The sequence below is a fragment of the Phaseolus vulgaris genome, chromosome 5, assembly GCF_000499845.2.
Source record: "Phaseolus vulgaris cultivar G19833 chromosome 5, P. vulgaris v2.0, whole genome shotgun sequence".
NCBI classification, from domain to species: Eukaryota; Viridiplantae; Streptophyta; class Magnoliopsida; order Fabales; family Fabaceae; genus Phaseolus; species Phaseolus vulgaris.
The window spans coordinates 40,401,246-40,425,816 of NC_023755.2; the positions used below are offsets into that span (position 1 = coordinate 40,401,246).

General features: G+C 34.1%; 3 protein-coding genes across 4 annotated transcripts; 2 read left to right on the forward strand and 1 right to left on the reverse strand.

The window, feature by feature from the left end:
* The first annotated feature begins 407 nt into the window (after window positions 1-407).
* Window positions 408-3,394, forward strand: LOC137836043 (PTI1-like tyrosine-protein kinase At3g15890). Its single transcript, XM_068644856.1, has 4 exons — window positions 408-828; window positions 1,254-1,401; window positions 2,136-2,398; window positions 2,476-3,394. The coding sequence occupies exons 1-4, from the start codon at window positions 785-787 to the stop codon at window positions 3,119-3,121; spliced, it is 1,101 nt and encodes a 366-aa protein (XP_068500957.1). The 5' UTR covers window positions 408-784; the 3' UTR covers window positions 3,122-3,394.
* Window positions 3,395-3,913: 519 nt separating this feature from the next.
* LOC137836044 (pre-mRNA-processing-splicing factor 8A) lies at window positions 3,914-15,991 on the reverse strand. The gene is made up of 26 exons (XM_068644857.1): window positions 15,435-15,991; window positions 14,746-14,869; window positions 14,534-14,626; window positions 14,055-14,445; window positions 13,336-13,822; window positions 12,439-13,229; window positions 12,235-12,320; window positions 11,277-11,459; window positions 10,826-11,140; window positions 10,428-10,732; window positions 9,900-10,354; window positions 9,682-9,808; window positions 9,121-9,362; window positions 8,921-9,044; window positions 8,622-8,811; window positions 8,389-8,496; window positions 7,987-8,240; window positions 7,249-7,865; window positions 7,061-7,167; window positions 6,618-6,872; window positions 6,057-6,530; window positions 5,754-5,915; window positions 5,412-5,609; window positions 5,052-5,330; window positions 4,604-4,846; window positions 3,914-4,444 (listed from the first exon to the last, which is right to left on the reverse strand). Exons 1-26 carry the CDS (start codon window positions 15,704-15,706, stop codon window positions 4,250-4,252), a joined length of 7,077 nt encoding a protein of 2,358 aa, XP_068500958.1. The 5' UTR covers window positions 15,707-15,991; the 3' UTR covers window positions 3,914-4,249.
* A 4,186-nt stretch (window positions 15,992-20,177) lies between these two features.
* On the forward strand, window positions 20,178-22,606 carry LOC137836045 (uncharacterized). 2 transcript variants are annotated; one of them, XM_068644859.1, is made up of 6 exons: window positions 20,178-20,644; window positions 20,746-20,881; window positions 21,323-21,546; window positions 21,801-21,974; window positions 22,182-22,276; window positions 22,386-22,606. In XM_068644859.1, the coding sequence occupies exons 1-5, from the start codon at window positions 20,483-20,485 to the stop codon at window positions 22,266-22,268; spliced, it is 783 nt and encodes a 260-aa protein (XP_068500960.1). In that variant the 5' UTR covers window positions 20,178-20,482; the 3' UTR covers window positions 22,269-22,276; window positions 22,386-22,606. The 2 variants fall into 2 exon arrangements, with proteins under 2 accessions (XP_068500960.1, XP_068500959.1); XM_068644858.1 differs by having other exon boundaries at window positions 22,182-22,606.
* The last annotated feature ends 1,965 nt before the right edge of the window (window positions 22,607-24,571 follow it).

The following is a 24,571-nucleotide window of genomic DNA, read 5'->3' on the forward strand; positions in this document are numbered from 1 at the left end:
ATACCAGTACATTTCCATGTAAACTTTTCATATATGATGCAATCATGTTAATATTCATTGATTTAAACTAATTACACTATATATAATTTAAGAATGATTGAGACAAAAAGTTAAAATAATTGCAAATGTTGGACTACAATATTTACTATTTAATAATAAAATTTAAACATAAATTGCTTTCATTATAACGCGTATACTCCCCTTTATAATTTAAATAATAATATTTTTCAAAGTTTGAAAATGTTTATTACAGTTAATTAGATATTAATACTTTTCTTACATTTTAACTGCTGATGAACACAACCAATAAACAAATTCAAATTCTTTTAAATCTTTTTGTTTCGGTTTTCAATAATATTTTACATGAATTTTTGTTGTGAAAGAGAAAAAATGGACCCCACGTGCGTGTTTCTTCTGTTTTTGAAATGTGCAAACAGCTGGAACAAAAAAAAGAAAAAACAAAGACTTGGCTTACACACCAACACCTTCTCATCGATCAAACAATAATAACCGATTGCTCCCACTTTTCTTTTTTCTCTTTTTCTTTTCTGTTCTTTTCGGCTTTGAGTTTCGCACAACCTGAAACAACCCAGAAAAAAAAAACTTGTCTTCAGTTTCTCTACAACGTGTTTGTGACCAGTAACACGATAAAGTAACGGCTTTCTGAGTGGAGCGCTTGATTTGCTTTGGTGGGTCAACTTCAAGTTTCGATTTTGCTGAGTTTTCTCTTGTCGATTGAGAAAGTTCAGTTCCAGAGACAGTGGGGGTGCTTTCTGCGAAGGTTATGGCTTTTTGCCCAATCTTTTGCTGCGGAAATGGTTCGGATCGGTAAGACAGTGTTTCAGTAGTCTATAGTTTGTAATGATTTTGTCGTTATTGTTCTTTGGATCAGATATGAATAGTTGCGTCACTCACCTCACTTTCAATTTTTTTTTTACTTTTTTGGGGGGAATTACTTATAGAAAGGGATTTAGATTCTGGTTTAGCTCAGATTCTAGGTATCAGTCAAGCTGTTTTCTGCAACACAACTACTAAAAGTCGTTAGTTTGGTTGGTAAAATGTCAGGCGAAAATAATGATGGAAGATTGTGAGATTGAGTTTGTTCTTATCACTTAGTTAACATAACATGCAAAGCTATCGTTGTTATGAGTATACTAAGGTGCAGATTTTTTTACTTCCGGTTTTAGATAGAAACTTTTTTGTGAATTATGCTGTTTTGGATGGATGGTTGATATTAGTCTCTTTCAATGCAGAAAAGGAAGAGGGAAGAAACAACCTCCTTGGCGGGTGTTTTCTTTGAAGGAATTGCACTCAGCTACTAATAATTTCAACTATGATAACAAGCTAGGGGAAGGGGGATTTGGCAGTGTGTACTGGGGCCAGCTTTGGGATGGATCGCAGGTAGGACTTCACATTTTTTAATTCTGTTTTAATACCAAATCAGCTTCGGTTTATGGTTGTTCATGATCATTCTAGTTTTGATTATTATTGCTGTGTTCTTTGTAATGGTTAATTATGTTATTTTAACTCTCAATGGTGTGTCTCCAAATATATGGCTCAGTTGACATGCTAATGGCATATGGGATCTGATTTTAGAGATTGAACGAACTCACTAAGAAATTCCTTTTAAATGACTTAGTTAAGATGGTTTTATCATGTAACACTGAGAGGGATCAGATTATGAGGAATTGGTTCGGAAGTTTTCTTCTCTCAATCAAATTAGGGATAGATTGGACTACACTAGAGTTTTTTTGGCAGCAATTCAATGCAAGTACGAAAGATTTTTTATAATAATTTGTAAGTAAAGGAAAATCAATTTGGTTTTCCTTCTTAATAGGATCTCCCCTCCTTAATTTGGTTGTTAATTCTAGTGTTGAGTTACGATGATTATTGCCTAAATCTGATAAAAGTGAACTAGTACGATGGATTTGCACCTATAATGCATTTTATGAAACAAAATATCAACTTTCAAAGCTGCAAAAAACTGTGTCTAACACATTTTAGCTGGTGCCTGTGAAACAAACCTTTTTGTAAATTTTGCTGATGGCTGACTTGGTAACCTGTTTCCTTCTTCCAACAACTTTTTATGATGGCTACTTGCAATTCTATGCATATCTATGTGCGTACACATGCAGATTGCAGTGAAAAGATTGAAAGTTTGGAGCAACAAAGCAGACATGGAATTTGCTGTTGAAGTTGAGATATTGGCTAGAGTCCGTCACAAGAATCTTCTCAGCCTACGTGGCTATTGTGCTGAAGGTCAGGAACGGTTAATTGTATATAATTATATGCCAAATTTGAGCTTGCTCTCTCATCTTCATGGACAGCACTCAGCAGAATCCCTTCTTGATTGGAACCGGCGGATGATCATCGCAATCGGGTCTGCCGAGGGAATTGCGTAAGTGCCACTGTGGTTTTCCATATGCTCTTCCACCTCTATCATTTTGTTAATGCTATGATTCAATTTCCTTTCAGATATCTTCACCTCCAGGCAACACCACACATCATCCACAGAGATATCAAGGCAAGCAATGTGTTGTTGGATTCAGATTTTCAGGCACGAGTTGCTGATTTTGGTTTTGCAAAGTTGATCCCTGATGGGGCAACACATGTGACTACTAGAGTTAAGGGCACCCTAGGCTACCTTGCACCTGAATATGCTATGCTAGGTAAAGCAAATGAGAGTTGTGATGTCTACAGTTTCGGAATTCTCCTTCTAGAACTTGCTAGTGGGAAAAAGCCACTTGAAAAACTTAGTTCTACGGTAAAGAGATCAATAAATGACTGGGCACTTCCATTGGCTTGTGAGAAGAAGTTTAGTGAGCTAGCAGATCCAAAACTGGAGGGTAACTATGTGGAGGAAGAGCTTAAAAGGGTCGTTTTAATTGCTCTATTATGTGCTCAGAGTCAGGCAGAGAAGAGGCCCACCATACTTGAGGTTGTAGAACTACTGAAGGGAGAATCCAAAGATAAGTTAGTTCAGCTGGAAAATAATGAAATCTTTAAGAACCCTCCTGCAGCACATACTGATGATGAGAACTTTGCAGCTGAAGGCAGTTCAGATTTCATCTCAGAAGAGAAAGAATCAAAACCTGAGGTGGAAGACAAAACTGGGGCATGAACAACTATTTGAATGAGATAGAACTTTGAATTTGATGTGTTAAATACAGATTGTGAATCTGCGTGTTTTTTTTGTATTACTATATTTATTACTTGTGCAGGGAAAGACTGGGCTGGGCGCCTATTTATTAGAGAGAGGGGGCTGCTTGTCTCTCCTTCCCACACTATGAATGTGGCTAGCTTTGAATCATGCAGAGTTGCTGAAGTCTCAAACTAGGAATTTGTTAAATACACATTGTGAAGTTCTCAAAATTTATAACTTTTTGTTTGGAAACACTTTCTTTTCGCAGGGGTATAATGTATAGAGCCGTTGTCTATAGGTTGTTTTGTAATACTCATTACTCATGCTCATAAGTAAAAGTCATGCCATAAGCAAAAATAAAGAAAGCGTTCACCTTACTAATTATTTTTACATCCTGGAATTTCAAATAAACTAAAATATTTTAATACTTCTATTTAAATATATAGCTTAATATATAATTTATCATATACATTTTATCACTTTCATCGATGTTTATCACTTTGGTTTCTTTTGGGTATTTACACTCATTTATCATGTCAGAATTTCGTACGACTGCATTTTCCTTTTAGACTAACTTAATGTAACAGTTAAATTAAGCGAAAGATACGGAGTAACTTCCTAGGACTTTACATTTTAAGTATATTTGTCTCGAATCACATGAATGCGTAAATACATACGTAGTGCAAAATTACCAAAGCTTTGGTTTTAGATATGAAATGAGTCAATCTAAAAACACTGAAAAATTATTCATAAGTATTAAAAAATAGATCCTGAAAATAAAAAGGGAAGTTTATATATTAGAGAGGATTTTGATGCTCATAATATTGTTCAAAAAATAATATTTAGCACGCGTACGAGTTCACAATCATCTGCTTGGGCTATTAATGCAGCTGCTTTTGCTTGGAAAAAATACTAGGCGCCACACATATGCCAAAGCAGGTAAATGTTGTGTCTGTTAACTATTTACAAAGCTATGATATACCGTTATTACAAAACCCCTAGGATCAGTAGGATGCACAAACAATACACAATACAACATATTCTGACGTGTTTCAAAAATGAAAGGATCTGCCACTTTGTATATTTTCGAACAAAAATATTTTTATCTCAAGAGAATGTGTCCTCGCGATCTCCCTCGGCAACTGTCTCCCCTTCCTCCATATTGCTGAACTCTAAGAAATGAGTTGGTCTATGATCCTCGTGGTAATATTCCCTTGGAGTCCCAAGCTTCACTCCATATTTCATCCCCGACGCGTGTCTCACTCCCATGAAGTTATAATTCCATGGTCCATTATCAGGAACCTACAAAATTTTAACAAAAAACCACTAAATCAAGATGATGATGATCATAATTTTAATTAAAAATTATAATCACTTCTAAAAGATAATGAATCAACGTGATTATCTAACACAACTACACGCTAACAAACTAGACAACTTCAAGCAGGCAGGAAAACTTACCATATAGAAACCAAGGAAGCGATCACTGAGAAGCATCTGCACCTTTTCATAATGAGTGGGAAGGTAACCATGTGGATTGCTTCCCGTATCCTTATTGACACGACCCCATTCATAACCAGATGGAGTGAGCTTATATGCAGTTAAAGAACAAGAACCAGGAGTAAAGCTGCAAGTCAATATAATACATTTCTCCCCATCCCATTGCTTATTGTTCTCTAGGATCTTGGCATGTGAAGTGAGATCCTGCAAAAAGATCAACTCTCAAGTGAGATACTGTTACCATGAAACATATTCCCTGATAAGCAAAAGATAGGGGAGGAGCAATTGTTTCAAACACTATATCATCATATTTTAAAACCCGTTCCTATATTCCTAAAGGAGAATTAAAACCACGATGTCTTGTAATCGAATTAAAACAAAACAAATTGCAAAATTGATGAAAGCAAACCTGAGGCGACAACTGAGGAAGTTCATTTGGTTGCGTATGCATCCATCCCAAAGGCTCTAAATCATTTAAGAAATCATGCTCTGGAAGAGCCGATGGCAGATGAACTTGTTGGTGAGTCCCCCATTGTGGTGGCATCACAATACAGCGAATTTCTTTAACCTGAGGATTGTCTGGAGGACTTATGCCATACATGTAACCAGAAATTTGCGTTCGAAGATCTGCTATGCATATAAACTTTTTCAAAATATTCTTTGGCATAATATAGGTGTATCCAGTTTCCTGCAACACAAAATCTGAAATTTAGCTTCGGAAAAGAGTTGCAACAGAATTTGGCCAAAAGGATGACAACTTAGCACAAACCTTTATATCCTCAGAGTTCACATATATATGGTTCACACGAAGATATAAATTTGTGGCAGATATTGCCCTGACACGCCAGTCAGTCTTAGAACCAAAAGCGGCTTGCTCATAAGGACTAGTGGTGGTAACTATGAGTTCTTCACCATGAACATTTGTAGTTTTTGTTGTTACAGCTGTCACCTGATTTGCTTCATGTGCCTGCAAATTTATAAATACAGAACTAAGATAAAGTAATTCGAGTTCCAGACGAAGAGAAAATCAAGTTTACAAAATCAAGAAGAATAAAAAGGAGAAAAAATAGTCTTTAATTTTATATCCAAGAAGCAACAAAATTAATATAACCTGTTTCTCAATCTCTGCAATCTGTTGCCGCTGTTGAGAAGGTGGAGTAATCTCAGCTCCAAGTATAATATCACGGATCTCAGATTGAGTCAAGGCTGAAGTATTGACGTTATTTTTCTTGGCATAATCTGAAAGTATAAGATCTCTTAACGCAACCTCCACCTGTCAATGCATCAAGTTTTAATCCATAAATACCAAGAGGAAAAAGAAAGTTGCAGAATCAGGAACTACACAACTTTATCAACAAATAACATTCAAAATAACAGGCTTTTTAGCAACCAAGAGTCTAAAAGCTAAAACTACCTTCATCCACTGGTCATCACTTAGAGAAGGCCAGATGTGATGAGGTTCGGTGACGATGGTTTTATCAGGCTTCAGTAACATTTTTGCCTTTTCATTATTCACGTGAAGTGCACGCAGAATCAGAATTAGCCTAGAGAATGCAGTGTATGAAGATATACTCTTCAACCAGTCATCATAGATGTTGAACAACACCATTTGTGGTTCTGTGGCCTTCAAAATAAGATCCCCAAATTTTTCAATTTTCAAACATGCCTGGAAAGGAAGTTGCAGTTCACTTCCTTTAATAACAATGTTGGGGAAATCCAACAAGTGAACCTCCAATGGATCCAACATTCCTTTTCGAGTGACAATGATTTGCTTTGGCTGTTCTTCCACAGGCAAAGACCTTACAAGAGCAGCAACTTCCTCTGCTGTTTTCCACTTTGCCAACTGCCCAAGACGCTTCTGACCAGCCCACACACTGGTATGAATAACCTGCAAACAAGGTAGGATATGAAAGATCAATAACTTGACAACAAATGTTAGAAACACCTCAGTAAAGACTGCAGAATGTAAACAAACCTTGAGAAACAACTGTCCAGTCCTCGGATTGAAAATAAATATAGCACCATTGATGGGCTTCGTAGTAAGATTTCCTTCAAAAGTCTTGTGAATAGTAACACGATACACATTTGTGTCATCAACAAACCATATGATTTGGTTGCTGAATATCTCTCCATAGTTTTGAGAAGACAAATATGGTTCAGTGGGCTCAGAAGAGTACAATTGCAAACCTTTCCTTATCCGTTCCCTCAACACATATAGTGCAGGATTGGACTGCATATACACAACATTATTAGTTTAAGGACTGTTAGATAACATAATACACTTACGTTCACACTATGGACACCATAGCTTGGTGGAGATGGTGTGAATATAGATTAAAACAGGTCATTAAAATTTTAATCCCCCAAAAGTACAAGTCAATATATGCAAGTGATATATGATGTATGATGGTTTATTACCTTCATGATCTTATTCATGGCCTGTTGAAGTAGTGGTTTTGACCCAGGGAACCAGTTACCAAATGCAGAATGCAAATTATATGCCAAATCAATGCCAATCATTACACCTGCATGGAAAATAACGTAGTTAGCTCTACATACAAAAATACATATAATGGAGAATAGAAAAATGGTAGGGATATATATACCAGTAGGAGATGGATATATGGACATGTTATCTGTTGTATAATCCATAAACTTAGCCCTAGTGTAACGTTCAATATCGTGAGAGTCGTAATCACCCCATCGTAGTTGAACATCAATCCAGTACTTATTGCTTGCCTTCTGATCAAAAACATCCTTAGATTCAGCTACAAGACTGGGCTTCGACATTGGCCATCTATGAGCGGCAAAGAGAAGAATATCAGCACAAGAACTGTTCATTTTGTAACTTTTCCTTGGATGGATGGTTTCCTTCTGAACGGTTTCAATTTCCAAAGCATCCAACTCTTGATCCAAAACCTGACAGAGATCCATAACAACACTCTCATGGATTTTCTGCCACAAATGAGCTCGGAATATCTGAATAAGGGATATCTTCAAAGTTGGTATTTTTCCATGCATGAAAATACCAGTCAGATCTAGCTGCACTTGGAAACCCACATAAACATTGGCTCGGTTAATGGTTGGCGACCACCACAGCGTAAATCTTCGGTTGGGTATTTGGTTGAGACCAGATCTCTGAGCATTGGTGAGCTTCTTATACTTCATGGATTCTTCAAAACCAGATGCCTTTTCCCAAAAAAGACCTTCCCAAGTTGGAAAGCTAACGGTGAAAAGTAACAATAAGTTAATTAATTAGAGCTCTTTCCATAGTAGGCACACAATACAAAGAATTAAAACCTGGGTCAAACAGCAAAACAAGCTCAAAGGCAAGTAAGACTTACTATGTTCCTTTGAATAAAGTATGTTCGAGAATTCCTTCAACTCCTCCAAGAGCTTGAATAACATCAGTTCGGTAATTGTTCAAATTCCACAACTTCCCATCGTGCCTCTGATGTGTCCACCAGAAGGGGTTTTGTTTCAGAACTTGGTACTGCTTGAAATCAGTTCGTACCCTCCATCCTTTATCATAAGCCAAAGTGTGTCTATCCTTTTGAAACAGAGTGTTAATACGTGGTATACCTCTATCCCATGAATCCTGCGGAACACATTAACATAACTTAGTAGAGAAATACGTAGATTTGTCCCAAAGAAAAACACATGCACATTACCACTGTATTATCCAGAGTCACGACAACTACCAAAACACAAATATTAAAATCAATAAAAAGTCAACAGAAACTCACTTCCAGATCTTCGAGGGTCAACCGTCTGTTTTGTGCCTGTGCTTCCTGTCTTTTCAACGCATATTCAGCCCAGACACGCTGTGAATCAATGAACTCGCTCTCCCAAGGCTGCATGATCCAAGAGAACATAAAGATAAAGTTTATTTTAATATATGACTCTTCATAAGCCACATGACAAGGCAAATGCATACAGATTAGTACATATAAGAGGAAGACAATTAATTAAGGTTCACCTGTATATAACGATAAAGGTTGGGAATCAGTTGGTCCTCCTCGTGACTCATTCCACTCCTGAAGTGGGTTACTCCAACATCTGTCTGCTGACTGTATCGAAGATCACTTTGTGGAATCAAAATGTGACCCATGGACAACATTCCAAGCCCTCCTATTTCTTTAGGAGTGTAGAAAATGACAGGTGGGAACCTGATAAAAGATACAGTGGAGCATAGATTTGAACATTAAAACCCACTATTTATGAATAAAATATTAAGAAACAACTAATATACCTACCATAAAAAAAAGAATTAATTACCTGCTAGGCATCTTTGAGTTGAGCCCAATCTTAATACGAGTCTGAATTTTATTTTCACATTTAACTAGCAAATCTAACAGCTCTTGGGTATGCACAGTTGCCTCTCGGAAATAGGTCATAAGCCCTGAAAACAAACAAAGACCATGAGAAAACCAATGATGACCTCTTCACAGACTATCTCACAATTCAGCTTCACTCACCAATTAAAGCTGTATTCCACTTATTGACAATTTTCGTGAATGTAGTGGAACCAGAAGACATAAGAATCTGTCTCACACGATTCTCAAAAACTTTCATGTGTTCATCATCAACTCGTAAGAAAGCAACAGCTGTCCTTTCTTTTGTCTGTTCATTCTGGAGATTCCAGACACCGTCTCTTGTGTTACTGAATGCTTCTTGGGTCATTCTAATTTTAGGAAGTATCCTTACTTCAAACCCACACCTAAAGGTGATTGACAGATGTAAGTAAAGATAGCTTCATTCATTGCATACAATTCAAAAAACCCAAAACGATATGGAGTAAGATATGACAAATTGGTATTAAGGAAATTACAAAATAGAAATACAAAGTTTCATATGGACAGTAGAATGACATAGAGTGAAAGCAACTAAAAGAACTAAACCATTTAAAACTATATTTTCAACCATAATCATGATAAATTAGACATCCAAGGCCAGTTAAATATTCTTAAAGGCTTGAATGCAATGAAAAAGGGAAAGATAAAAAGGAATTGGTATTGCTGAAAATAATCAACACTCACATGCTGAATAGCAAGTTTGGATTATCCTTGCTGTAAACAGAAACAAAGCTGTTCTCCCACTCCAATGTTGTGATGCTTCGAGGAAGACGATTCTTCATATCCCAAAAGACACTCCTCCCAAGATTGACTGAATTACACCAATTAAAATGTCAAACAAATAAAGAACCAAACGTCAATACATATAAAAACCACACAAGGTAAAATGGAGAATCCACTACCATCATGTTTCATGAGCCTCATTCTAGCATCTCTTGGCCAGCACTTTTTATTATTGTAGCCCACCATGTTCTCATTGTTAGGATCAGGGTGCTCAGTCAGATACCGCTGAATGAGGTCCCGAGCCTCCTCATGGGTGAAGCGAAATAATATATGAACCCGGTCTATATACCTAGAATAAAGCCTGATCGGATGCCTAGTCTCAACTTTTGTATCCCAATAAGTAATGAATTCGTTTGGCATCTGTGGTGGGCCAGCAATCTCACTGGCTCGAGTCAGACCAAGAAGCAAAAGATCTAATACCAATCCATAATACTGAACTACAAAGGAAGCAAACTGAAGACCACGGATAAGACCATATGAATTTGTGTGGCTCATATCCTTGTATGACAACACAACATTGTTCTTTGCAGTGACATAATCAGCAATATTATGGTCTAAAACCAGCCGCAGAAGCCTGCACATCAAAAAATAAATTTAGAAGAGAAAATAGCCAAGTAAATCCACAAAATGATCTACAAATCACATACCTGTTCAGCATTGTTAAATCAATCTTCTCAAAGAATTTTTCAAACTTAGTTTGCAGCATCACAACACACTGACCATCACTGGTGTCCCATATACCTTGCAAATTGTTTATACCTTGACACCATTTGTAAACCAAAAGGGGAGGTGGCTCTGAATCTGCTGGCTTGATCCAGTTGGGAAAGAGATGACGTTTGTCACCTTCATACCACAGGTATTGATCAAGATATGCATCTGTAATTTTCTCAAGAGGCTCTATCTCATAGACTGGAATCAAGTAGCTATATAAATCCATAAACTCTATGCCAACCTGCCAAAACAAAAAACAAAACAAAAAATTAAAGCTATCCTGTAATAGGAATGCACATCCTAAATCTAACTAAATTTAACTATATCAGCATACTTCTTTGAAGGCACGCTGTGTGAGCAGGTGCCGTTTAATTCTTGATAATGCCTCGTGGGGATTGTCATAAGCTTGTTCAATCAGCCCCAGCTCTTCTCTTTGCAGTTGATTTAACCTCACCGCAACACTATAAGATTCTTTCAACCTCTCAAGTGCAAGGATAAGCAGCTTGGTGTCATGCTTGTATGATAAAGGTGGAAATGGAATAGGGGAGAACTTCCTAGATTCCAACCAATGGACAGTTGTTGTATAGATTGCAACAGCTTCTTCAGGAGTAACATAGGGACCATCTTTCAAATAATTGTGTTGACGTTCCTGCAAAAGTTATCAATGACAAGGAAGTGACTTCAAATATATTTATTTAAAAAATTATAGAACTAACTAACAACAAATCCTTGAAAATAGTGAGCCAGCAAAAAATCATATCAATCATAGAGAATACTAAACACACCTGTTCTGCCTTCAACCAGAGGCGTGTCAATCTTCCAAGATTTTTCCGACAGACAGTCTTATCCACAGTCGCACCTCTTCTTATACGCTCTCGATTATAATGTGCAACATTTGTCCACCAGTCTGCTTTTGATTTCACATATCGAAGAATCATGTTCTCAATTGGAACAGGAAGACCAGGAACCTACACATTATGAAATATATCAATAGCAAGACTATGAGGCAGGAAACCAAATTCAAATGAGGCCAAATAAATATTTCAGAGCAAAAGGAAGACATGGTTTTTCTAGGCTATAATATTTTGAAAGATATTCCAAAAAACATTCAGAGCCAAGTTCTCATTGCTTATTGCGCCTCACTATGCTAAGGTCCTTGAACAGCTTATAGACAAGCAATTTAGACATCTTTCAAGTTTTCTTCAAACCTAATACGTGCTTATTCTTACTATTAACCAGCAATATAATTTACAACATGTTTGGATTAGCTTTTCTTTAAAAAAACGCATTTTATCAGCAATCTAGGACATGAATAACCCAACCATGTTTTTAGTTTTACTATTACACCAGCAGTATCAACACACCAACAACAAAGATTTATCCCATTAATACAATTTAGTGTGTGATTGGATTAATTTATTTTAAAAAAATACACACTTCCTTCTACATTCTAAGATATTGGGAAGGTTTGGTTGTGCTCATTTTTTTAACAAGTGTTTTTTAATAAAATCAAAAATATTTCTACTTTATTTTATGTGATTGACTATTCTACTTATTTTTAAAATAAGAAGTTTTCTGCTTTTTCTATTTAGCAAATTCTGTCTGCTTCTTAAATTAGTGATTTTTAAAATAATTGCTTATTTCATAAATATATATTTGAAGTTTAAACAAGCTACCATTATTAATCCACAATTGAGCTAACAATGACATATATCAAAATATTACAATCAAATAGTCGTTTACCTTCCAGGGAATATTTGCTTTCCAGCATCGCCAAGCCTCACTCAAATGCTGCAAAATAGTTCTTGCCTTGTTTTGCTTTATACCCTCTACAGTCAACAAGGAAAACACCATAACATTAGTAAACCCCACAGGAAAAAGTTACAAAAACCACTACAAGAAAATAAACTCTATCAAAAGCATATATGTTAAATAAAAAATTATGACCTGGCATGGCATCAAGAACATCATGCATAACTGCTGCACGAAGCTCTAAGTCAAAGTGGCTCTCAACACGCTGTTTAGTGACAGTCTTTGCCACGCCTTTTGAGTGACGCCCCTCAAACTGGCGTGCAAGTAGATTGCCCAGCCATCGTTCAAGAAGAGGCACAATACCACGAAGAAAAAATAACCAAACCCTCCACATCGGTGCCCAAAACCCACATCCAGGTCCCTTCCCAACAGGCCCCGTATTAAAACGATAGTAAATCAAGTGCTTCAAATCCTTGCACATTCTTATTTGCCTCATAAGCCTGTACTTATACCGATACATACCGGTCAATTGTCCAACATGTGAAAAAGTATACTGCAGACCATCAGCCAGCTGGAAAGCATCCACATTTCCCAATCGGAACTGAACATTAGCATCAACCACAAGCTTAGTCAGACGGAGAATCTCACGACATAGATGGAAAGCATTGCCAAATCGTGATTTCTTCCGCTCTTTTGTAGTCAAGGTTTTCACAGGCTTTAGATTAAAATTATAATCAAGGTGAAGGTAGTTCAAATTTTTCCTGTGTATTAACAGATTCAGCATGTTATACCCCTGCCTACAAACTTGAAGACCTGCCTCTACCCAATCAAGTTCTGTGGTTTGGAAAAACTTTGTTGCTTGGAGAGAACGGAATAAGTGCTTCTTTTTTTGAGCCTTGGGAGGTCTATGATGCAGCTCGTTCAACACAAAACATTTCAACAACTTTTGGTAACTAACCCGAACTTTGACTGGATATGATGGAGGACTGTTGGGCAATAAAAATAAAACAGTTAATTCTTGTAATGCAAAATGCCATGTGCATAATTGAAAGACACAAGAAAGAATACAGGAGAGATAAAGCTACAACTTACCAATGCTCCTTATACCACTCTGACACGAGAGGAATATCCTCTGACCGCCTCATCCGACCAGATCTCATATTAAAAGGACGAGGAGCAAATAGCAAGGAGACTCCAGCAGCTGTAGTGTCTGTATAAAGTTGTGTATCTTTAAGCAAAGGCTCCACACCATCTGGTAATATCCAATCATCATCATCATCCTCTTCATAAACTCTCTTCTCACGTCGGTCCTTGTTAGCGCTGGTTATTGGGTGTATCAAGGGGTCATAATAAAATGCGGGTAGATCAGGATCTTCAGCTTTTATGTACATTATCATGGGAGTATGGTACACACAAAGCTTTACTTTGCGAGGCCTATTGTTATAAAGGTGAGGAAAAGCAATTCTATACTCTGTCCGAAGTGGTGACCTTATAATGAGTTTATTGATGTCATTAAACTCATTCCAGTCCTCATCTCCCTTCTCCATATCACGGTAAAGAGGCTCAAATTTAGGTCCACCTGGATGGCACAAATAAAAAGAAAAGAAAAATCAATCCACGATTTTGACTCTCCACATAATTCTAAATAAATTTATATGCCTTTTACAGCTCTTTAAAAACTGCCTTGTAATCTAGTTTTTTATTTAGTAATATAATGTTCAAGGGATCTATATCAGACCCAGTTCTTAACAAGCATGAATACTTTTTAATACAAATAGCAATGAATATACGTATGAAAGAAATATAAGTACCAGGAATACACATGTTCAAAGCCTTTGCTGTAAAAAATGACTCCATGTCAAACAAGTAGAAATAATTGCGGTCAATTAAATCAGACAGAAGTTGGCCAGCTAATCGATGTAGAGTTGCCATTATAGGGAGGGATAGATGCCATTTCCGGTAACTAGGACCATTTATAAGCTTTGTTTTCACAAGAGGTTTATGGTCATAAAACCAAGTATACACAGCAGAATCTTCCTCTTCATCTAGCTCCAGTTGAATAGGCTCTAGAGGATCAACATCTAAAAGATTATCGGCATAGTCTAGTGGAGGTTCCTCATCATCAAATGGTGGAAACCGCATCCTCTTAAAATGGCGACGATCCCTCTTCTCCCTTCTCATCATGATCCACATGGTACCCCACTGCACAATATAGAAGACTTTATTTTTTACTGTAAAATCAATGATAAGCTGCTAATGTGTACAGTACAACAATATTAGAATAACAAACCTGAGCAAGATAAATAGGCTCAACAACCCATGGTATTTCATTGACAAATGTGATAGCCCCAGAAATATGATACAAGACCTTCACATCTCGAACCTACATTTATCAAAAGTAAATTTATAGAGGTTATTAATAGGTACAAAGAATCAAATGAAAAGGTGGAAAACTAGACAGCCAGTTTGATCAAACGTGAGGAACTGTAACATAAAGAGAACCTGCTCCCATGGCATAGGCATATTTTCCAAGAGCTTGTAAACTGCATGTGGTATGAATTTAAGTGCTCCAAGATAAACACGTTTGTCATGACGATATTTCTTTGAGGACATGTCACCATGATCCCTGAAATAAGCAACCGAAAAGATAATAACTACTGGGAGCTATAGTACAAACACCATGATTAAATTAAAAACATTACAGGGAAAGATATTTAGTTATTTACACGATACAAGGTCAGAACCTCAAAGACATTCCAATCATTGCCAACAAATAATCATCCAATAACACATTCATGGCATCAACCAACTTCTATAAACAGTGAAGGCTCTTTATCAGATCATCCTTCTACATCTATGTTCAAGCTAACCTTGACCACCACGAAACTTAAAACACAGAAATGACGTCCAAGTAACTTAAAATCATTTCTTCAGTATCAAAAGGGAAAAATATATTAAGCGCATCACCTTACAGAGATAGAATTATCCTTTCACAGTTCATAACACAGAAAATATAGATTCCAATCAGCTATCAGCTAGCCCTAACCTGTCTTAAAACCCGTCATCCTTTCTACCCAGCAAAACAAAGCAATTTCAATCCCACTTATAAATTCTAAATAACGAACTACTTGTAGCAGCAAATCGTCGAAAAAAAAAATCCACAGCGAGGCGTGAAAGAGGATAACACTTGCCTGATGATTTTCCTGACATGTTCAGGAGGCATGTCCTCTTTCTGCGTCTCGACAAATCCGAATTTCCTCTTGTCACTGTAGCGCTTCGAATTGAGCTGCTGCCATTTCCTAGCCTTCTCCTCGAGCCGCGCCTCCGCATCGGCCTCGGTCTCCATAGGTGCGGGAGGCGGAGGCGGCGGTGGAAGCACCGTGTACGACGGTTGCGCGGCCGGAGGTGGAAAAATCGGGGGAACGGAAGTTCCAGGCGGCACAATCTGGCCGTTGTTCCACATCTTGAAAAACACTACTCCGTCGGAGCTTCAAGATTCGGAAATTGGATGAGCTGGTGTGGTGTAAATGATTGGAGATAGCTTCAGAGCATGTCGTGTGTGGATTGAACGAAGAACCTTGTAGGGCTCTCTGCAGAAGGATTTGTAGGTTCTAGGGTTTATGAGTGAGAGATAAAACAAACAGAACTGAGTGACTGAGAAGAGGAAATGGAACGATAGTGGGTGTTCGAAAATTGCTATCACGTGGCGCCTCTTTTCTCATACCGCCTTCACCGTTGGGTTACCTTTACTTGGGCTCCATGTTTCAGCCCAATTGTGATATCCCCAACTTTTGGGTATTTCTTCCTACACCTCATACTTTGGCTTGCACCCCATCAATATGAAAAATCTTTATTTTGTCCTTTTTATTTAAAGTTTTTTTTTTATTTTGTAAGCTGAAGAGCTTTTCCTTTGTGTAATCCATAATTCAAGAGTATCTAAAGTCTTGTTTTGCATAAAAGAAAAAAAGCATATGAAATGTCTAAATTACATACTATAAAAGTAATTTTTAACATATTTTTTTAAAATTACACAATTTAAAAGTCATCTTTTATTATCGAATTGTAAAATCAAAAATTTATTTTTGTTTGCATATTTTTAATAAATTTTACAATCTAAAATATATTAATAGATAAAAAATAGATTATAGATTGTATAATCCAAAAATATATTAAACGTTACATAATCCATAATACATTAAAAATGTATGTAATTCAAAATACAGATTACATAATATGTAAATATATTTTACAATATACAATTTAAAGTGTATTTTTAGGTTTTCCACATATTGTAAACATTATGTCATGAGTATTACATAATCCCTTTAAAATTTACCTATAGTAACCTTAACAAATTTCATGCATACAAATACAATATTACAATAAATTCAAACACATAGATATTAAAATTAGTTCTTTTATGTGATTTATTTCTAGTACTTCTTTTTAATTTGCCTTAGTATTTTTTTTCTCCGAAAATATCATTTAGAAATGATACATTTTTTTTCTCCACCTACTTAATATGTTAAAATTATTATGTTACTCATTTGAAAATATTAATCAAGTTTAGCACATTAGATTTCTTCTTGTATACACATATCTAATGTGACTGAAATAACAAATAATGTAATAATATTTTTAAAAAAAAAATCAATTTAATTTATATCATTAAATCAGTTTCAAAGGATTAAATCACAAATTAAATTGAACCAGCTTTAGGAAAAAATCCAAATCGATAAAAAAATAACTGGTTATAGTTTATTATCAAAAAAATTATTGGTTGGATTTTGGAAATGATTATTAAATCATAACTGTTAAAACTAAATTTTAACTTATTTAAAAATAACAATATTATGAATATTTGATAACAACCAAACTTTTCTTATCTATAATATCAAAATATTCCTTTTACCTTGATGGAAAGGTCAATTGTCCAACCTGATCTAATGTTCCTTTACAATGTACTTCATGAATAATATTAAATGTAAAAATAAAAATCAAAAAGACATCATCAATATCAATCAATTAATATTATGTATACACAAATTGTTGAGATAGAAGAATTATGAACTTAATGAGTTTAGGCTTCCTCAAAAACTTAAAGGACTTCCCTCTTCTATTCACAACCAATGATAAAACAACTTATTTAATATTTAACCATTTATATATATATATATATAAAAAAAATAAAATTGTGAATTGGTCATTAGTTGATGGTTCTAAATTACATGTCTTTTTTTTTTAAATGACTCCTTTATATGATTTAGTTAACTTTAAGAATTATAATAAAAGTCATTGAAACATGTGATTGAGATGGTTGTACTTATGAACAAATCATAATAAATGCATTATTTTGTTTGTTGTGTATGATATATCTGTGAATGAAAGTATGGAAGAATGAATTTAGTTTGTGTTTACACCATGTTAACTTAAATGTATGGTTCTTAAAGCCATGATGATTCAAAATTGTAAAGATTGATGAACAATATTTGTTTTAAGAGTTCAACGATGAAGGTAAAAATATTTTTGTAATTAACTATATTAAAAAAAAATCTTAAAAAATGTAATTTATGTATAACTCAACATTTGTTAGGTAAGTTTTGCACCTATTTATATATTACGAAATATTCTTAAATCTTCAACATCTCACACGTTGAAACCTACCAACTCGTTCTACATGATTATGATGTCATAATAAATAATTAATTTTAAACTTAAGTTAATCCTATAAAACATGTTTATAAGGTGAGAATTGCACTCACTTATGTATTAAGAAATATTTTTGTTTCTAATCAATATAAAATTTCCAACTCTTATATAAATTTTTCAAAACATGTTGATTTTTTTTTTCAATATTCAATTGCATTTTAACATATTTATTACTATAGGAATTCAATCATTTTAACACCATGAGTCAATTTATCCATATTTTCAACATTTTATCCCTTATGACGTATTTATTATTGTTGGAGAAACTCATGAAATTAGCTTATTTGTATTTTTATAAAGTATTATTCACTTAAATTGTGAATGTGAATGAAAAAAAATAACAAACCAAAATTGCGAAGGCATCACAAAAAGTCAATACTTTTTAAATACAATAATGTTTTTCAATTTAATGTTTTCTTTTATTTCAGTGTTTACAAAAATTGATTATCAGAAATGAATAACAAAACAATTTATCTCAAATTTGTGGTCAAAATTATCATTCCATTAGATTTTTGTTTGCCTTTTGATAACCAAAAGTTGAAATTTGCATAATTGTACGTACATTGTAACAATGAGTTTGATAACAATAAGTGAAAATTCTGTTATTTATAAATTTTGTAAGATTATGATTTTAATAATAAACTTATTAGTTTGTGGTTGCAAAGACATGACAACAATTATGATAAATTATAGTTTATTCATTGCATAAAGGATTCAATTCGGTTTTGAGGTATGAAAATGAATTGGAATGTAATCATATTGATTCAAAAACTCTACCTACAAAGATAGAGAAAGAGGAAAAAATCGAAGATTTCACATAGTACTTTTATCAATTTTTATTTTTAGATTTTAATAACTTGAAGTTGTGTATATTATTGTCTACGTTGTTTTTTATTAATACTGATTTTGTCACTTTTATTAATAATAACACAGTGAAATAATACAATAACATAATATTGAAATAAATTATATAAATTTCATTGTTTTAACTAAGTAATGTCTTAAGGCCTGTGTTGTCAAATTTCATATTATCCGAAATGGTAGATAAAATTGTTACAACAAATCTCACAGTAATTATTTCACTATTCAGTAACTATATACTCTATGATTTTCATTAATGGAAAAGAATGTGTATGTGTCCTTTGTTACCGCAAATAATTAATGCAAGACATTATTATAATTTAATTTTTGAACCAATCAAATTTAATATATTTATATACGAAAGTCAAAAGCATTAAAATATTTTTTTATATTTTAAAATCTAGCACATTCACATTAGATTATATATATGCTTATTAAAGTGACGAATTATCATAAAATAAAAACGAATCTTTAAATCATTTTAAAATTACCAATGTTTAATGCTATTGGACAACACCATTCATAAAATTTATATCCACACTGAATATTAAACTATAATAAAAACTATCATATTTGTATTCTATCTAATTTTTAGTATATCTGAATTTATTCATTAGAGGAGAATGTAGAAAACATGTGACAATAAATTACAATCATATCAGCACTAATTTATTAACTTATGTAGTACTTATACGATACAGACATAAAAATGAATATAATCTTTAAAATATAAGATATTTAAACAAGTTTTTATATATTATATAATTATAAATTATATAAATTAATAATAAATATTTATGTGTATAAGTATTTTTAATTGTTTTAACATAAAAATGTTTTTTAAAGTTGGTTTAAAAAGATTTATTCCTTGTTTTTATAATCATAATGAAAAATTATATAATAAGTTTGAGTTTTTAGTAATTTACTGTATTTTTTCTTTTTAAAGTTGTCTTAGAATCGTGCTAGAATTATCAGAAATTCAACAAATATTTTTTAAATTTGACATTTCACCTATACATGTCGTATGGGTGTTAGTGTTCGATACGTGTGTCTAATACATCAGATAATTAGGCGTGTTTGGACGATAATAGTATTAGAGTGAATGAGTTATTGAGAAATCCTCGGATTATACATCTTATTTTTTTTAAATAAAAAACACGTGATAAAGTAATTTGAATAAATACACTTAATTACAAAATATTTGGGTGTGCTTAACGATATTAAAGAAATTCATTAAATATATAATTGTTGGGTAGAAATTTAATCTGAAATATTGTAATTAATTTTTGAATATTGTTAACGAAGGATTAATGCAGGATTTGTTTGATTAAATTAAAGATAAAAAAAAATAGGAAGATGAATTTAGGAGATGAAAGTTTTGTGTAGATGGCATGGGTTGGGATTTGGAATAGGACAGAAGAAGCCGTAACGTGACTTGTTTGTTGGGAACTTGACCTATCGAAGAGACGAATATCACACGAATCGATATAAACCCTCATTCCCTCATTCATTTCCTTGCATTGCTGTTCCCTTCTTCCCCTTTCAACCCTAACCGAACCCTATCTCGTGCGCAATTGAACTCAATTGAATTGGTATTATTATTTGGGGAAGAAAAAGATAGAATAATAAGAAGAAGAAAAGCGGGCACAATTGTTGCAATTGAACAACGATGTCTGCTGCGGTGTGCGGAACCAAGAGATCTTTGTTCGAAGAGCTTCCTCCTTCTCCGCCAGTTTCCAAGAGGCTCCGCTGTTCCTCTTCCCCAATTCGCCTCTCTCTCCCTTCCCTCGTCGATCACCTTCGCCCTCTCTTCCCTCATATGGATGATCAGGTTTTTCTTCTTTCCTTTCTTCTTTCTTTCTCAATTCTTAGTTAATTGATTGAATTCAAATTCATCGCTAATTCTGCTTTTTGTTTTTTTTTTCCTCGTAGATCCTCGAGAAAGCCCTTCAAGAATGCGGTAATGACCTAGATGCTGCCATCAAGAGCCTCCACGGCCTCCATTTGGGATCTGCCGATGATAATTCTCAGACTGCTCCTCAACCCCACGCTAGCGTCGTCCACACAGGTACAATCGGGTTATTTAAATCCTCACCCACGGATTAAAGATTATCCATTTTAATTTATAGCTGAATTGACATTATTCACAGGCTTTTGAATTTCAATTGGTATTTAAATCCTAACCAAGAGATTAAAGGTTATCCCCATTTTAGTTTATAGCTGGATTAACGTTATTCATAGGCTTTTGAATTTCAATTGGTATTTAAATCCTAACCTAGAGATTAAAGGTTATCCATTTTCATAGGCTTTTGAATTTCAATTGGTATTTAAATCCTAACCAAGAGATTAGAGGTTATCCATTTTAGTTTGTAGCTGGATTAACGTTATTCATAGGCTTTTTGAATTTCAATTGCGTGTTTGTTGTGTTGTGTCTTGTTATCGGCTGGAGTTTCTTTGATGTATGGCTTGATTAAAGGATCTGGATGGTTTGATTTTGAAACCCTTGCAGGTGCTTTGGAAGAGAATGGGGATGCTGCTGCATCTGCTTCTGGGGATCAGCCGGCGGACAACTTTCCTGCCGATGGAGCAGAGTGGATTGACTTGTTTGTTAGAGAGATGACGTGTGCTACCAGCGTTGATGATGCCAGAGCTCGTGCTGCTAGATTACTGGAGGTTTTAGAGAAATCTATTAGTGCACATGCCAGTTCTGGGGCAACAACTGCCCTTCAAAGGGTATATCTCTTGCTACAATTATTTGTATTAACTCTATTTGTTTTTGGAATTTGGGAAGGCTGTTGTTCTAGATTAGAATAGTTTATTTTTCATGTTACCGAGTTTGCCTGATAAGTATCAGGCTTGTAGTATGTGTGTATGATCGTTGGCATGTTCACAGTGCATAGCGACATGTTGAAGTAGCAGTTTGGTGAAATTAATAACTGGTGCGTTACTTTTGGTTGTTGTAACTCATAAGTGGTTTTTACTTTCAGGAGAATTTGATGCTGAAGGAGCAAATTGAAGCCTTGACCAAGGAGAAAAATTGTTTTAAAAGTGCATTTAGAATCCAGCTTGAACGTCTTTCCGATTACGAGAATAAAAACCAAGAGTTGCAGCAGTTGAAGCAGTTGGTGTCTCAATATCAGGAGCAGATCAGAACTCTTGAGGTACTGTTTGGTCCTGGTTGACTTCACGGTCGCACAGTTCAATTTTGATAAAAACATTTCAATGCTTCTTGTATGTATTTGGGATTTAAAGTTTGAAATTGAACTATTATATGCATAAATCTTGTATCCCTTTCCTTTGTAAAATTGAAGAGAAAAGGTGAAAATGCCTTTGTGTTTGCTGATGAATGCTGTGTGCTTTGTTTACAGGTCAATAACTATGCTTTGCGAATGCATTTGAATCAGGCACAACAGTACAACTCTTTTCCTGGGCGTTTCCCTCCTGATGCCTTCTAGGGTGTTCTGTATGTAGAATATTAATTGAGGCAGTAAAATAGCTGCACCTCGTTAATTAATTATCCCAGAGAAAGTATGCGTGTTGCTGAATTGTTGCAGTTTGTGTTCCTCCTGTAGGTCAAGGAATTCTAACTGTTCCCACAGTTCAGGGGTGATTTGGATAGAATTTGACACTATAGATGAGAGTATTCGTCAGTTAATTCAATTATTTATCACTACTTTAGCATTGAGATTTGGGTGTACTGTAATCACTAAGAATGTTAAGATCACTTTGATGTACCACCACAACAGTCTACTACCAATTATGTTTTTAATTCTGAGTTTACCATTTTCAATTATCACTATTGCAGTGGTTATTCCATACGTGATAATATTGATTTCCATGTAGAGATGATATACTAGCTCCAAGTTTTGATTGGTTAAACGATTGAGTTTGTGCTTTCTACATTTTTTCTTCTTCTGGGAATTAGTTGTAGATGTGTAACTTAAAGTTTGTTTTTCATATAGAAATGCTTGTGATCTAGATTAAGAGAATACAAAAGGAGACGATGTAGCAACAATTTTTTTTGGAGACGATGATCGTTAGTACCACTCATAACAGCATATTTTGATCAGTTTATTTTATCCATTGCTTTTACGAGGCAATTTTTAAACTCAATATGTAGAAATGTATAATAACTACAAGGACTAGTAACATAGTTTTTGGTACCAAAAAAGTGTTATTTATACTATTAATTCTAAAATTTATGTTGAAATTTCTGCAATAGTGTTTGGAATGATTTAAATTTTATTAATAATTTGTTTTTTTAAGATAAGCATGGTAACTTTCTTCGAGCAGGTTGTTCAACATCGCTTAAAAGTATTATTCAGTATAAAGGAACATATAAATGGGATTATGATATATTTAATCTAATTTTTTTTATCGGCAAAGAATAAATAAAATAAAATGAGGCATTTTAAGGGTGTTCTAACTTTTATACAAATAATTTCAACACAAATTTCTTATCACTCAATCAGCTAGGGATCCAGCAAACATTACAATACATCAACCACTTTAACATACCATATTAAGATACAATAACACATCAATATACAATTACATTCCTTCAAAATGATACATTCTCAAGACAAGACACAAAAGTCCAACAACTAAACTTAGTCTTTGCCAACAAACATAAGTAAACCAAACACTCAAGCGCCAAACCCATCAAACCCACCATGCGATGAGGATATAGTAGCCAAAAAACCTGCACAAAACACACCACGTCTTCCAAATATAGACAAAGCGTTAAACAAGAACCACCAAATATCAGTCTCTCAAATATCTCATGTAACATAAATGTTCCAAACACCAATCTGAGTATGATAAATCAACCAATCTTTCATTTACTGTAACCCAAGACCAAAATCATCAAACTGACCCTGTCAGGAAGAAACAAAAGCCAAGAAAACCTGCACAAAACACACCAAAACTTCCAAACCTGCACAAAACATTAAACATAAAACACCAAACATCAATCTCTCAAATATTTCATACAACAAATGGGTTTCAAACACCAATTCGAGTAAGAGAAATAAATCAATATTTTCTTTACCGTAATCCAATACCCAGTCTTCAAGTAACATTGTTTTTCCGTTTTTAAAAGGGATGTTAATAACTATTTCCAAGTTTATTAACAAAATATTTTCAAGTAAAAAATTAATCAAAACATTGAGAAACTAAAGGAAAAATATTAATTTCCTCTCTCTATATGGTTAGATTACTAGCATCTTATTAAGTAACGTGATAAGATTATTAATTTAGTATATTAACAAGTGGTGTGAAGTGGATTTATGCAAATAGACCATTTTAAGAAAATTCCTTATAATTTTTCTTTAAAAATGGTTTAGACAACTTTTTATTATTATTAAGTATTATATTTGTATTTGTAGGGAGGCTTAGATAATAATTGTGTCTAGTCCCTCGATCGCTCTTTCTTTTATTTTCTTCTTGTATGCTCCTTGATACTTTGTCGCCCCGTTCTTTTTTCTTGTATTTATTTTTTAATACTTGATCGAGAGTTAATTCTAAAAGGTTGTCGCACTATCAAGTAAGCACTTTGTTTATTATACATTGAATTGTAATTTTTTAACATTTATTACACACTTTATTGATATTTCATTTTAACTTAATAAAATTTACTAAATTTTCCCATGTATCTTGCATAAATACAAATATTAAATTTTTTATTTTAATTAAAATAAAAAAATTTCAAATAATTTTTCATGTTTCGATAATTTTACATAATTCATATTTTTTTTCA